General features: G+C 38.0%; 1 protein-coding gene across 1 annotated transcript in view; it reads left to right on the top strand.

Annotated features, from left to right (window-relative positions):
* The window catches only part of F13B (coagulation factor XIII B chain), a 35,762-nt gene extending 27,743 nt beyond the window's left edge, over positions 1–8,019 (top strand). Inside the window, exons 6-10 of the mRNA XM_045298173.1 lie at positions 1,446–1,676; positions 2,380–2,562; positions 6,290–6,503; positions 7,032–7,053; positions 7,594–8,019. Coding sequence (XP_045154108.1) covers positions 1,446–1,676; positions 2,380–2,562; positions 6,290–6,503; positions 7,032–7,053; positions 7,594–7,632 — 689 coding nt within the window. The 3' untranslated portion in view covers positions 7,633–8,019. The remainder of the gene's footprint in view (positions 1–1,445; positions 1,677–2,379; positions 2,563–6,289; positions 6,504–7,031; positions 7,054–7,593) is intronic.
* Positions 8,020–15,395: the final 7,376 nt, after the last annotated feature.

The raw sequence follows: 15,395 nt of genomic DNA, 5'->3' as shown, positions 1-15,395 counted from the left end.
TCAGCCTGTTCTTTAGTGGTTTCTTCTTTTAAATTATTTTGAGGATGATGCTCACATTCAAAATCAGATACATCTTCCTCCTGTTGTAGTTTTTTCTATTGTTGATGTCTTTTCAAAAGTGCTTTTATTAATATAAAAGCATATATTTATACCTTTATATTAATAATAAATATATTATATTTATATATTTCTGTTGATGTGATTAGTATTGCATTGAATGAAAATATCACCATCTCTGAGAATGGAAACCGAACCGAAAGAGTCATTGAAAAGCTAGCAATTGAACAAGCATACAAGGAAGAGCAACGCTTAAAGAAATCTATTATTCTATGTCTGGCAAAGTTGCTTCAAGAAATTTCGGCTTGGTTAAAAAGTCAGTCAAGGAAACCTTAAGTAAAGATCATTTCTTGTTACCATGGCAAGAGGAGAGAGATGTTTTACATCTTACCATCATTGCTCCAGTGTTCAGCATATTGTGATTTCTAGTTGTCAATGATTGTTTCAGACATTAGGAAACCTCTCTAGCTTCTCCCTACTGCTCCTCTCTGGCCCCACTCTTCTCTAGTCCCTCTGGCCTCCTTGCCCTTCCGCAGACATGCCCACCATGCTCTCAGCTCTGGGCCTTCACCCTGGTTGTTTCCTCGGCCAGGAATGCTCTTATCGCAGAAAACAACATAGCTCTCTCCCTACCCTTCCAATCTGTACAAATGGTCTCTTCTGATTTAGGCATACCCCCAGCTCCTCCCTTCGACGTCTCTTTCCCAATCTCTTTTATCATCTGTTCTAGTGTGGAGGCTACATATTCTAATACATTATGAAATCCACAAGACATTTGTTAGATTTACTCCTCATTGCATGTGTTTCTGCAGGTTAGAAGATCAGATACACAAGAGCAGGGATTGTTTTGTATGTTGCTGTATAGCAAGTGGTCAGAACATTACCTGGGAGTATATATTATATTTCCAGATTTTTATTTGATAGTGTTTTTATTTTATAATTATGATTAATAAATTGGTCAAAAGACACTATCTATACTTTTAATATTTCAAATTAAGTGATTTAACATTTTTATATAATCTGGCTGAGGGTGGTGCAAGCACTTTGCAATTGGCTGCTCATCTAAAGGTTGATTGTTCACACCCACTTAGCAGCACCACAGAAGAAAGGCCTGGTGACCTGCTTTCAGAGGGATTACAGCCAAGGAAATCCCATTGGGAAATGCTCTTATGTTACATATGAGCTGCCAAAAGTCACAATTAACTGAATGACAATGGTTTTGGTTTATAGGCAATAGATAATAAATAATTTCCTTTATATTAATAAAGTATACCTTTCATTTTGCAAGTGAGGAGCTTTACTAATGATACCTATCAGTAATTATAAGTATCATTTTATGACTGTCATAATTTATTTTAGATGCATAGCTTGCATATTTGTCAGATGAGTTGAGTTTAATGGAGCATTTTGTATTTCAGAGCCATGTACTGTCAATGTGGATGATATGAACAGACATAACATAGAGATGAAGTGGAAATATGAAGGAAAGGTCTTACATGGAGATTTAATAGATTTTGCATGCAAAGAGGGCTATGACTTACCTCCATCCAGCACCCTGTCTGAGTTATCAGTGCATTGTGATAGAGGGGACGTGAACTATCCTGTGTGCATCAAGAAAGGTAAAGCAACAGTGCTTCTTGACAATCTCCTACTTGACCATCACCTCCTAGAGCAAAGTGTGAAGACCTTAAGTAATTCGCTACCATCATCTTCTACTCTAACAGGGTCCACGATCCGAGTCAGCATCCAGTCAGCATGCGCACTTGAATACAATGGCTATGCCAATGTACTTTTTATTTTTAGCAGCCAATTTCAGGAATGAGAAAAGTCAAGAGGCTTCGTAACTATGACGAGGCTCTCATGAAAACATCACTATTCCTGGGAGCACAGCCGTAGAGGGCTGAGGTCGAGCAGAAGAAATGGAAGCGGAAGCGGAAGCGGAAGGGGACTTTGTTAGTATCTAGGCAGGCTAGCCTATTCCCCAGACACATGCTTTTTGAAAGAAGAGGCAAGGAAGTCAGTGCCTCCAGAGATCACGGCTCACAGGAGTCTCTCATATGCTTGTATTTGTGGTTATACAGAAAGGGAACAATCAAATTCACGTTGATGCCTTAAAAATGGGAATCTTACAATGTGAGATTCTAAGTGTAAGAATATGTTGCATAGTATGAAGTGATTTCAGGAATGCTTGAAATGATTAAAAAAAATTGAAAGCAGCCTTAAAAATGCTATTACCTGAAATATTTTATTTCTGCGACTATAAAAGTGTTAGATGCTTGCTGTAGCGATTCATTGTATGCTTTTCTAATTACTCCTTTTCAGAATTTCGAGAAATGTGCACATCTCCTCCACTCATTAAAAATGGTGTCATTATTAGTTCAGCAGCTGACACCTATGAAAATGGTTCCTCAGTAACCTACCAATGTTTCCAACACTATTTCCTACAAGGATCTCGAAATGCCTACTGCTTAGAGGGACAGTGGACTCCAGCACCGCTGTGTTTAGGTATGTACTGTACTACCAAATATTCTACTACTTAATAAAGTAAAATTTTATATTGACTTTACTTTCTATCTTTTGAATTGATAGATTGTTAATATAACATTAATTTTCTATTTTTCCATTATTTTATTGGTGTTCCTGTTGACCTATTGGTTTCTATTACCCCAAATCCACTGCCATCAAGTTGATTTCTGAGGCTATAAGCCTTTATGGGAGCAGGTAGCCTCTTTTTTTCTTCTTTGGAGCTGTTGGTGGGTTTGAACCACTGGCATTGTGGTCCAATGCATACAGAGCCCCTTTCACTGGTTTCGATATTGCTCACTAAACCATAAATGTTACAAATATGTGTAAAGCGCAAATCATATCATACTCCAGGTACCATTTTGGAATGGGTTACAATATGAACAAGCCATAGTGTGGTGAGTAAACATATAAACAATTATCGTGCAACATAATTGGTACTATGACAACATGTTTTAGCTTGAACTGGTGTCATTTTCTTCCTGAGAATACTCAACTTCTCCTCTGCATTACAGCTGGTATGGGGGCTTGGTGTTAATTGCCCCTGAGGCAACTCTGACTCATGGTGACCGCAAGTGTGCAGTGTAGACCCAGTGTACAGCATAGACTAGCCCCTAAAAAGTTCAAGGCCAGGGAAGTTGGACTGAAGAATTTCACCCCCATTACCAAAACACATGTGCTCATTTTCTGAGAGTATCAAGGGCTGTCCTATAACATGTTCATTGGAAAGCCTTACCTCATTCGCCCTATAGTCCTGATCTTTCCCCTTTGGTTCCCCAAACTAAAATAAAATAAGAATGAAAGGAATGATTTGAGTCCCTCTGGGATACCAAAACTACTATTTTGACATGGTGTGAATACCTCTTTCAGAAGTGTACCCACCTAAATGAAATGTGAAGAAATAATAGCTCACATTGTAAGATTTTTTTTTTAATAAAGGTTGCTTTGATCTTGTAGCAATGCTTTTTGACTTACCCTTGTATTACAAGAATATGATTGATATATTATCAACAACAACAACAAAAAGATATATTATCAACATTCTATATTTTACCTAACTCTCCACCTTTTTAACCTATTGTAGAGTAGCTACCAGTGCTCAGTGCTAAATTACCCACAAGGCAAATAAAGACATAAGCCACACCATAGTCTAAAATTATTACCAATATTTTTAATCATGGAATAGATCAAATAAATGTGTGGATATTGAGGAGTTTTTGTTTTGTTTTGCCGTGTATGGAAAAGGGCACACTAGTACTTCCAATGGAAAAGGGCATGCTACTACTTCCATGCTTAGAATTTTACAATTTAAGCTCATCTCAATAGTTCTAATGAAAGAAGAACACGCTCAACTCTGTAGGGTGACCTCATTAGGAGTTTGGGTTTAGTGTTAATAATCCAGCTGATCTTCACATTTCTGTAAAAATGTTTATTGAGGGATTGACTTGAACCTAACAAAGAAGAAACAGGGAGTTTAACTCTCAAAATCCCAGTGCTGGACTCTGGGAGCACCTGATATCTGGGCTCAGACCATGTTTCCAAGGACCGTTAAACATGCTGGATTGCCTTATCGGAAGCTGCCATGGTGGAACCCCAGTTTGGGCAAAGACTACCCAAGCAGCTATAGGTCACCTCACCACTCCGCCTGCCTTCCTTGTTCACACTATGTACGTCTAAAAGAAGTTAGAGCTTCTGATGGTGGTCCATGAGAGACTGGCCTCTTCATGAACATTGCTCTGGCGATAGTGGTGGCCTAGCCCTTCATAGGCATCTCATCTGGGTGGCAGAAACCTGCATGCTTCATATCTGGAGGACAGTGTCACTTTACAGCAGTGTGATGGTGCCCTAGGAGCCACTGAGGTCAGCTTTAACTGTACCACCACCATTTACTACAACTTCAGATGTAGCAGCATGAATAGACGTAGCTTCATCATTATTGCGCTGGAAGACTCCAATGGTAATCTGGATTTAACAGCTTCGAGGTGTGCATGTAGTGTTATCTTGGAGAGATAGATACACAGTCGAAGTAAATTTCCACAAGAAGTGGAAGCCATAGACCAAGTCACTCTCTGGAAGCATTAATCAAGTACTGCATACTCCCACCTACTCCCAGTCCAAGGCGAAGCCCCTGGATGAAGATTACCCCACTTTTTAGATAATGGGCATGAATACTTCAAGATGCTCCTGGAGCTGAATAGGACCTTGGACCTGAGGATGCCCAGACTGGGAAGGAAACAGAGGGGAGCTGGGCTTCTACTAGTTTCCTGAAGCCTACGCAGGGACATTATACCTTTCACCATGGGAGCGAAATGAAACAAAAAACTAATTTCAAATGAGAGTGGTTTGACAAAGATTAACACCTCTGCTTCCGGTTCCTCATTTATACTCACTCCAATGCCTTTCTGAAAACGAAGTGCTTGGACCCCTGGTTAATACAGGTATAAAGCCAAACCAAACCATCCAGTCAATCTGAACTCACAGTACACTGTGGAACTGCTCCTGTGAGTGCTTAAGGACTATGTTAACAAGAGCTCCTCCCTACAAGGGCTCCTCCCTACAAGGGCTCCTCCCTACATGGGCTCCTCCAGGAGTGACTGTGGTTTCAAACTGCTGACCTTGTGGGTTGCAGCTCTTTGCATAGCCCACCACGCCATACAAGTATTCTTACAAAATATACCTTGGTCCCTGCCTGCACTAAAGGAGTTGGCCTGCATTGGTGTCTTTTAGGGGTGAGGACAGCTGAGACATTTCAGCTTAGTTTTTTTTAAGGAGTACTTTGGGAGAGATAAGAAAATGTACTGGCACATGAAAGTTAGATTTTAAAACCAACCAGAGAACCAACCCAGATCACCAGCAGGCTAGCTAGAGAAGCAAATCTAAAAATGTTGATATCTACCTCATATGGTTTGCCATGAGGTTACTGAAAAGATATTTGTATGACCCAAAGATTCCAGGGGGCTGGAAAGTCACGAGACTGACCAATCTTTACATCTTCTCTGGTTACAAGGCATATGGTACTCGATCCCTTGGGGGTGCTATCTCTGATGCCTGCTGGTTGATGGGTTAATTGGGCAGCTAGTGAAGGGGAGGGAGTTTCCAAGTCCCTTTTCTGATGGCCTCTCCAAGTCTGTCTAGCCATTGGTAAACCTCAGTCTTAAAGGAAGCCTCCCTCCATCCCACTCACTGGACGATTCCAGGTCTTCTGTACCATCTGTACCTACCACCATCAGCTTCAGTGTTCTCAGATGCTTAGGCTCCAATTTCTCCCGCAGTGTGCAAGACACACATGCATTCTTCACCTACACCTCTTCTCTTTTACCCTTTTTATATCTGTTTCCTATTTTACAATATAATTGCTCTATCAAAGAAAAGAAAAAAAGGAGAAGAAAAAAGGGCAGGTCATTATTTCAGTGACTATTATTAACTGCCAGGACTTCTGGATAAAATCTTTATTTGTAAGTCATAATGGCACAAAAGTAAATGACTGGCAGGACATAACTTCCCTCCAAATCCAAGATCAGAGCCATGTGACAGAATGTTGTCTGTGTAGTTTGAACATTATTGTCCGATTCCAATATTAATCCTAATCAGTTTACTTGCCAGGCCCCCACCTGGGAGTTTTATTTGTCTTAGCTCCTCAAGGGTAGATAACACAACTCTTCCTGTTAGAAATACGATGTATCAATGCACTTTTCTCTCTTTTTTTTAGAGCCTTGCACTTTATCTTTTGTTGCCATGGAAAATAATAATTTACGCCTGAAATGGGATTTTGACAATAGACCATATATTCTCCACGGCGAGTATATTGAGTTTCTTTGTAGAAGAGATACTTATCTGGCCGAGTCATCTATTACAGGATCTGAACTAAGAGTGCGATGTGAGAGAGGACAGTTAAAATATCCATGGTGTGCTCCCAGAGAAAGGTGAGCAGAAGCTAGCATCTACAACTCAGTTTACTATTTGTGGGATTCGTTGTATTATACCTTTCAGAACTACTAGGTTCTATAGCCACACCTACTTTGATGTTTTGGAAAGACAAGTTCTATTTCTTTTATTTTTAAAAATTCTAAGATAGCTCCTAGAATTATCAAACAAGTTTTCTAAGTTGTTTGAAATTAAAGTACTATTTGCCACTTGATATTTATGATTTTTTAACAATGAAGTAAGTAGATTAATTTCTAAGTGAAGGACATTTAAATGTGGAAGTTACCTATAAGTTCTAAGAGAAAATTATATTTCTTCCTCTTAGTTTATGCATAACCAATAAGGAAAACATCTATACAGACATTTTCTTCTGAGACAAAAGCATATTAATAAGTGACAGTGGTGTTTATTTTCATAATCACACTTGTACATATGAATTTTAAAAAGCTTATTGACTTGCTTCTCATATGAGAGCCTAAAAATATATTTCCAACTTCTTGATAAATGAAAATTATTTCTGATTTTAGGAGGAAAAAAAGAATTCCACAGGTAAATCATTTTTTAGAGTTTTAACCCTTTAGAAGCTATTACATAGGTGAAAATTCTACTTTGCATTTAACTATATTAATGTAAATAATACTAATGGCAAAAGATATATGGTACTGCTTTAGTAATTATAAATATGAACTATATTGACCATACAAAAACACATTTTTGAGTAATTTGGCACTTCCAGAAAAAATATTCATAGGATACACATGAATAGAAAAATTCATATGTTACTTTACTAACTTTTAGTATATTTTGGCTTTCTCATTTCTAAGAAAATGAGTAAAAGCACCCCCTAAATTATAAAAATATGATAGATTTTATATGCAAACAGGGATATGACATCTCTATTCATCTCACTGTATAAATGGCATTGAGTTTTTACAAAGATGAGTGCTATTATTTACAAACATGATTATTTCTTTTAAGAGAATGTTTTTAAACAATTACTTATTAAATTATATGTTGAAAGTTTGAAATTATATTTGACCAGCAATTATTTTTGCTTTATAATTGTTCTCTTTCTCTCTTTAAATCAAGGCTTCTGTCTTATCAACAACCCACAAGGACATAAAATGAATGGCAGAAAGGATAATTTTCCAGGACATTACAAACGTTTTATAAAACATCATTTTTTAAGAAGTAAAATGCTGAATCTCAAACTCATAGCTTTGGAAAAGTGATGTGCTCTGTAGTTCATTTAACTCACAGTAAACGTTTAAAATAAAAACCCAAAACAAAAATGAAAAAACAAAACCAAAAAAAGTTACCATGAAAAAGAAGTTACCATAAAACCCAGATCTTTTTACATGTTTGAAGATTTTAATCTAAAGTGTTCTTGTTAAACATTGTCTTCATTTTAAAATTAAAGAAAAAACTGTTGCTTTTTCATTTGCAGTTTGAATGATAGAAATGTAAGTTAACTTTTATTACATGCTCGCTCTTTATTAAATATTGATCAGCATATTATCGTTTCCTAATGTTCATTTGCTTGACCACATTGTTGTTTTCAATGTATGTACAAATATATCACATTTGCCTCTTCTCTACATTAATATGAGGCTTCTGTTACTTTTATCTTTGTCAGCATTAAAGAACCGAAGGCATTAGCAATAAGAAGCTGTAAATTAGGTTATTTACTTTATGAAGTGAGTGCAAAGAGAGTGGTCTCGGTATTTCTGAGTGTCAATTACTTTTAAATGTACTATAATACTAGTCACAGTTGAATCATATTGTTTTTTGTGGTGGGAAAAAAATATTCACAGGTTCCAGCATTGCCAAAGGAAGAAGGTTTAGAAAAGGATGACTGTGTCATTTTAATGTTTAGCACGTTGTCTCTACATCTACATCTCTATCTATCTACGTATATTGATATATTCCCCTGCTATTGAATCAAAACTCATAGGGTTCCCAAGACTATAATTCTTTTTCCAAAACCATTTTATTGGGAGTTAATACAGATAGATCATTCCATCATTCCATCACATCAAGCAATTGTACAATTGCCACCACAATCAGTTTCAAAACCTTATTTTCCTCTCTTATTTTCCTTCCTTAGCTTCCTTTTACACCCCTTCCACCACCACCACCACCACCATCACCACCATCACCACCACCACCACCACCATCACTGTACCCCCCAGAAACCTTAATCCACTTGCTGTCCCTATTGGTTTATCAATACTGAGTTTCGTATTCAAGAGGGTAACCCCAATGACATAACACTTCTGAGATAAACCTCAATATGAACAAACAAACAAACAAAAAATATAGAAAAATGTTGAAACCAATTCAGGCCTAACATGCATCAGGGGTGGGGGAGATCAACTGACAAGGTTTGGACTCTTTAAGTCAGGTTTGTCATTTTGATCTTCTATGGTTATCTCTCCAAAGCACTCTGCTAGCCAGTTTCCTCCCATCCATCTGGTACGGAGAGAGGGAACTTTCATTTCCTAGCTTGATCCTGCAAATGTATCTTGGCCTCCTACTGTCATCCATAGCTTTCTACAACCTGGATTCTCACAATTTAGGTTCTGATACTATTCTCTCCTCCTACTTTGGATGATATGATTTACAATCCTTTGGTGACTGGCGGTGTGCTTCTTCCATGTGGACTTAGTTGATACCTCACTTAGATGGCTGCTTGTTTGGAGACAAGCCTTTAGGATCCCAGACACTATTTTTTTTACATCTTATTTCTTCACCACATGTTGCTACAGCACCAACATATTTTATGTTCCTTTCTTGAGGGTGAGTATCGAGTAGGCCATGATGTACGAACTATCTGTTCTTGGGTTGGGCTAGAGTTCAGTGGGAGTCGGAATCCATCTGCATGCCCATGGGATATGGACAACTCAGGTTTACCTTGGTGGTCATATTATGACAAAGTCAAACTTTCATAAGACCAATTACAGCAACAACAACAAACCAACCATCACTTGAACAAACAAACAACAAACAAACAAAAGGCAGGAAAACAAACACCCATAGAAACAAAAAAAAGTAAAACACTGTCAATCATCCCCCTGGAGCACTAACATCATCATCAATTTTTCCAATGACACAGCACTCTGGACACTATGACTATAAGAGTGGCTAGGGAGATTGAACCACTGACCTTGCAGTTAACAACCAGAAGTATACCCTCCAGGGCCATCAGGGCCATACATGTACACGCACCAGATGAGTGTTGGAGTCATGTGAATTATGCAGATGCAAACTATGAAATCATTGAGTCTTGAAAGCAACAACAACAACAACAACAAAAATCTAGTGTCAGTATCAGCTGTCGTGGATGTGGAAAAATCTGAGCAAGATTATCACTGCTCAGATTGGAGTAATAATGATCCCAATACTCATTACAGTCTTTTATATGTATAACATAACACAGAAGGAGCTCTCATAATGTAGTGTATTATACATTGGGCTTCTAACCAAAAGGTCAGAAGTTTGAACCTACCAACTGTTTTGCAGGAGAAAGGTGAGGCTCTCTCCTTTATTATTTATAGCCCTGAAAGCCCTATGGCGCTGTGCTATTCTGTCTTACCTACAAGTCAGAATTGAACCAATGTCAATGAATTTTTTGGTCTTGTTTTGTTTTAATATAATAACACTACTTGAGTTCTTTGACTCTTATTAAGACCAATTTGGTTTACTAGGATAGTGTATTTCTTCTATCTAGATCTGGACATTACTCCATTTATCTAACTCAAAGTTTTAGTTTCTCCATATAAGCAAATGGTTAAAACCCCTGAATTGTAAGCTTCTATTGCTGAGCTGGTGGTGTACTGGTTATATGTTAGGCTACTATTTGCAAGTTCCCCAGTTTGAAACCACACAGTCAGTCCATGGGAGAAAAATGGGGCTGTCTACTCCCTTAAACAGAGTCTCAGAACTAAAGCAGGTAATTCCACCCTGCACTCTTGGGTGACTACAAAGTGACATCGATTTGATGGCAATGAGTTTTTGTTTTTTTTTAAATTACTGCGCTATGTTATCTTGTCTTCCTAAAATGAAGCCATGCCTGGACCTAGCCCTGTGGATTAAATATTACGTCATTCAGTGTTAAGTATATAGTTTTAAGAACTATCCTCTGGTTTGTATTTATTATTTGAATTAATTAATTAATTACACTATCTTTTCCACAGTGGTGTCCATAAAACTGAAATTTGATGGAAATTAAAAACCACAGGAAATATCAATCTTTTTCTCTCCTGTTATCAGTCAAATGATTAATGGACATTTATTAGGCACCTGCTACATTCCAGGGCAACAGGATAGGTAATGCTAGATTTAGAGATGAATTAAAATCCAGCTGGTTCTTTCAAGGAAATCATGAACCCTTGCAAGTAGGTAAACTTGCACAAGTAGTTGCATATGTAAGTGCCAAGTAGCCAGGCCTGCTACCTGAATGTTGCGGGTGGGAGGGTTAGTCATATTTGGGAGGCCATGCTTTGTTGAGTGTGGACAGCTACTTCTCTGGTAAATAATTGTCCTATGGGAATCTGCACCTAGTGTTGCCATATATTCTAGTTTATCAGTTATGAAAACTGATTGTTATATTCGGAATTAATGTCTAAATATAAATCCTATGGGCAAGGATCTAACGGGACTTACAAGTTGCTAGTTTGTAAACTCCAAATGCTAAATGAAAAAATTCATCATGGAAGAATATATTAGATAAAGTGATGGCACACAATACACAGCAACAAATTTTTATTTGGGGGGGTTGTAGAGGGGGCGGGGGTGTAGAGGGGGTGGGTTGAGTAAGTCATAGGAAACTACCTGAAAACAAGTAAATTTGAGATTTACGAGCCTAGAAACAGGCTCGTAAACAGCCAAGGAACAGCACATGCAAAATTGTATTTATTGAACACATGCCATGTACCTGGAATTATGCAAGGTTCAGAGATAGAGTAATTAATAAAACGAACACTATTTATACCAATATCTGAGGAAGAAATCTAACAAGTGAAGTCTTATAAGGTGATGGGCACTAGGAAGGACGTCCTTTTTGGCAGTGAACACCAGAGAGCTCAGCTTTGTCTGGGGTACGCCAGTAGCTTATCCGGGTCAGTGATACAGAAACCGAGCTTTGAAAAGAGGGAAGGAAAGCATTTAGGTAGAGACAGGATTATTGGGAAAGCAGCAAATAACTCACTTTTTCAAGTCACGGTAAAGATCCAGTGTGGAAAGAACAGAGAGGGCGAAAGCGTGCACAAGCAGAGTTTCTTGGCGACATTGGGTGGTGAAGTCCTTTGTGGGCCCAATTAGAGACAGGGAGAAATGAGATGCTTATAACGCACTGAACATCACCACCACTGACTGCGGTCTGGAGAGACTGACTTGAGCAGGAAAAGCAGAGTCATAAGAAACATGTGGTCATTTAGGCAAGACAATGACTTTTGGGGGGGCGCTGGGGTGCAGGTTTTTTTTTCCCCACTGGTGGGAGCAGCAGAGTGGCCTCAACTAAACTCATATGAGGGCTACTTATGATGTAAAACTAGGGGGGCTTAGTAATTGATTAGATGTGGAGTGGGAGCAAGACAAAGACACAGATTTAGGAGGGCACCTCAATTTCTTACTTGAGTAAGAAGGTGGGGTGACCATCTCATTGTGATAGAAGGAACTGGAGAAGGAGTTTTGAGGCAGTGAACGTCAGCATGAAGATTCTGGTTTTGGAAATGCTATTTTTGAACTCTGTGGATAGTCATGAAAATAGCAAATGGTTACAAGTGACAAAGCGCTCAGCTACTAATGGAAGGGAGGTTCAAGTGCATCTGAGGGGCCTCAGAAGACAGACATGCTCATCTGCTCTTGAAAGGTCACAGCATCAGAAACCTTATGGAGCAGTTCAACTCTACACTCAAGGGGTGGCCATAAATTGGAATAGACTTCATGGAGAGTTGAATCACCCACATTTCCTTCAGAAATAAAGAGCTTATTTTGCTGGCAGCTGCGTGTACTATGTGGCAAGGTCTCAATGTTCAGCTTCCTAAGGTGATAATAGGCTTAGTTGAAAAGAGCTTCAATCTCCCAAAGTTATGGGTCATCCCTAGAACAATTAACAGCAAAACCTGGTCAATGGAAGCATCAGAAATTCCAAGCTTATTCTCACCCTATATTGAAATTAAAAAACAAACAACCCATTGTCAGTGCATTAATTCTGACACAAAAGACCCCATAGGACAGAACAGAAAGGCTCCTTAGAGATTTTGAGACTGTAAATCTTTATGGAAATAGACACCCTCATCTTTCTCCCTCAGGGAGGCTGGTGGAATTGAAACACTGACTTTATGATTAGCAGCCAAACGCTTAACCTCCTGTGCCACAAGGGCTCCTCAACCCAATCCAGGAGAACTGTGAATGTTAATTATAATTTTTAAACTCCCTATAGGGTTGACTGTGGCGCCTGTTGAAACTGTGCTGCAGCTCAACTTCCCTTCTCCCTCTCCCTCTCCCTCTCCCCTCCTCTCCACTTCCCTTCAGTGCGGCTCCCAGGATTCTGTCCAAAAACCTTTTGCAAGCTAATTTCCATCTCAGACGTTGCCTCCTTGGACTCTCAAACTGTAAGTCTACAAGTCTGGATGTAGAACAGAACACTGGGGATAATTTGAATAATCATTATGCAAATGTTTATTAAGTGTTATTAAGTGTTTATTAAAATATTATTAAAATTAAAGTCAGAGGTGTGTTTTTCAGGAGAGTAGTTAGAGTTCAAGCTTTCAGGAAATCTGAAGTGTAGTGACTAGCTGTGAAGAAAGAAAGAAAAAAAGACACAACTGAAATGAACTGCTAAGACCGGTTAAAGAGACGGGGCTGAGTTAGCTCTTTGGGTATTGCTGCTGCTGCTGTGGTTGTGAGATGCTGTTGGGTGGATTTGAACTCACAGTGACTCCCTATGACAGACTAGAACTATCCCATAGAGCAGCGGTTTTCAACCTTTCTAATGCTGTGACCCATTAATACAGTTCCTCATGTTGTGGTGACCCCTCCAACCATAAGATTATTTTTGTTTCTACTTCACTGTAATTTTGCTACTGTGATGAATCAGGCAAACCCCGTGAAAGGGTTTGAAACTCCCTACTTTGAATTAACAAGTGAGTACTTAACTTTTGCTTCACCAGGTCTCTGGCTGGATATTGTTGATTAATCACCCTGAAAGAAGCAGTGTCACTAAATGTGAAATTGAGATGGGAGCAGGTGGAGAAAAAAAGACAAGGTGAAAAACAGACACAAAAACAACAAGGGTGTGTGGAGGTAGAAATAGGCTAAAGGAGGTGCTTTTTAGGCAAGATGGGTGATGACCCTTCCATGAGAGAAGGGTCTGATTTTGTGAGCAAATCTAGTTATTAATATCATATGCTTTCTGTATTATTTATAAAGCAAGGGAAGCCATCTGCTAAGAATAGGTAGGAGTATGGGCAGAGAGCAGGAGCAAAAGGATCGAGATTAGCAGGAGTTTGAAGGAGAGTGAGTAAGTGATATTATTAGAAGAAATCAATTCAAAAACTAGGCAAAAAGCACAATCCAGAAAGGTGACTTATTAAACTGTAAACATTTTATTGAATTATCCAATTAATTAGATGTGTGAAGTGTTGAGGATAATGTGACAATGATTACCATTTTGCATAACTTTATGCTGTAGGATGATTTTGTTCACTATAACTGTGAAAGCGAACTTTGTAATATAGGAGCACTATGCTGAAGATCAAAGAATTACTACCATGGCCATTGCCTTGGGGAATTCCAAGATTTAGAAGGACTGACTACTTCTGTACCGAGAAATTTTAAATGTTCAAAGGGAGATTAAGCATTCATAGGGATTTGTATTTATTTTCATTAAAAAAAGCAAGATAAAAACACTAGAGAACACCTTATATTAAAACCAAATTCAGGGAGGCTAGCATATTTCCTTTGGAGGGAAATTGGAGAATGAAAAATCTAACCAAAACTGACAAGTAGTTTGCCTAATTAATATTTTCTTTCAAATATAAATTTAGACAGGCTATTAGGCAATATTTAAAGTTTTAGTTTAGCAAGTGTTTTAATTTGCTGTACATCTTTTAAAAATAACTCATGGAAGAAAATTCAGGAAATATATTCACATAGCCTGGTCTAAAGCAATGGGCTACATTCCAGTTTATATTTCCATAGCATCATCTAAATTATAGTTTGTCCATATATTTCAAGAATCATAAATTTGGATAGTTCACCTTTTAAATCTTTCAAATATAAGAATATCAAATAGACATTGTAATACAACTCAAACAATACAAATGCAACTAGGAAACAGAATGAAATTCGTTTTATTCCCTAACACCACAAACGCACATCCTCAGTTCACAGATTAGCACTATAAAGAGTTTTGCCCTGAATATCTCCAAATTTAAATATATTTACTTAAATATGTACTAATATAGCCACATATTTTATATGCATATTTATGCATATGTATTCAGTAGTATCATCTTATATATATTTTCTAGGACCTGTATCTTTTTAACTCAACAATATATAATAAGCTCATCATTATTAATTACACATGCATTTATTTCAGTTTCTCAGAATAACACACTACTAGTATTTTGTAGGCCAGACATTTCACTTATTTTAGATTCCCTTCCTCCTTTTCCTCCTCATTTATTTTAGTCCTTTCTTTCTTCATTCCTTCCTACATAGATTGTAAATTGAAGCCAGTATGGATTACAACTCCTTGTAAAGAAAGCAAAAATCCGTGTAACTGGACCAATAGTCAACATCATGATAAATGGAGAAAAGATTGAAGTTGTGAATGATTTCATCTTGGTTGGACCCATAATCAATGCTCACAGAAGCAGAAG

This window comes from Echinops telfairi, unplaced genomic scaffold (assembly GCF_000313985.2).
Source record: "Echinops telfairi isolate 266 unplaced genomic scaffold, ASM31398v2 ScPeMD7_7424;HRSCAF=8462, whole genome shotgun sequence".
In the NCBI taxonomy this organism is placed as follows: domain Eukaryota; kingdom Metazoa; phylum Chordata; class Mammalia; order Afrosoricida; family Tenrecidae; genus Echinops; species Echinops telfairi.
This window is presented reverse-complemented; position numbering and strand designations above follow the sequence as displayed.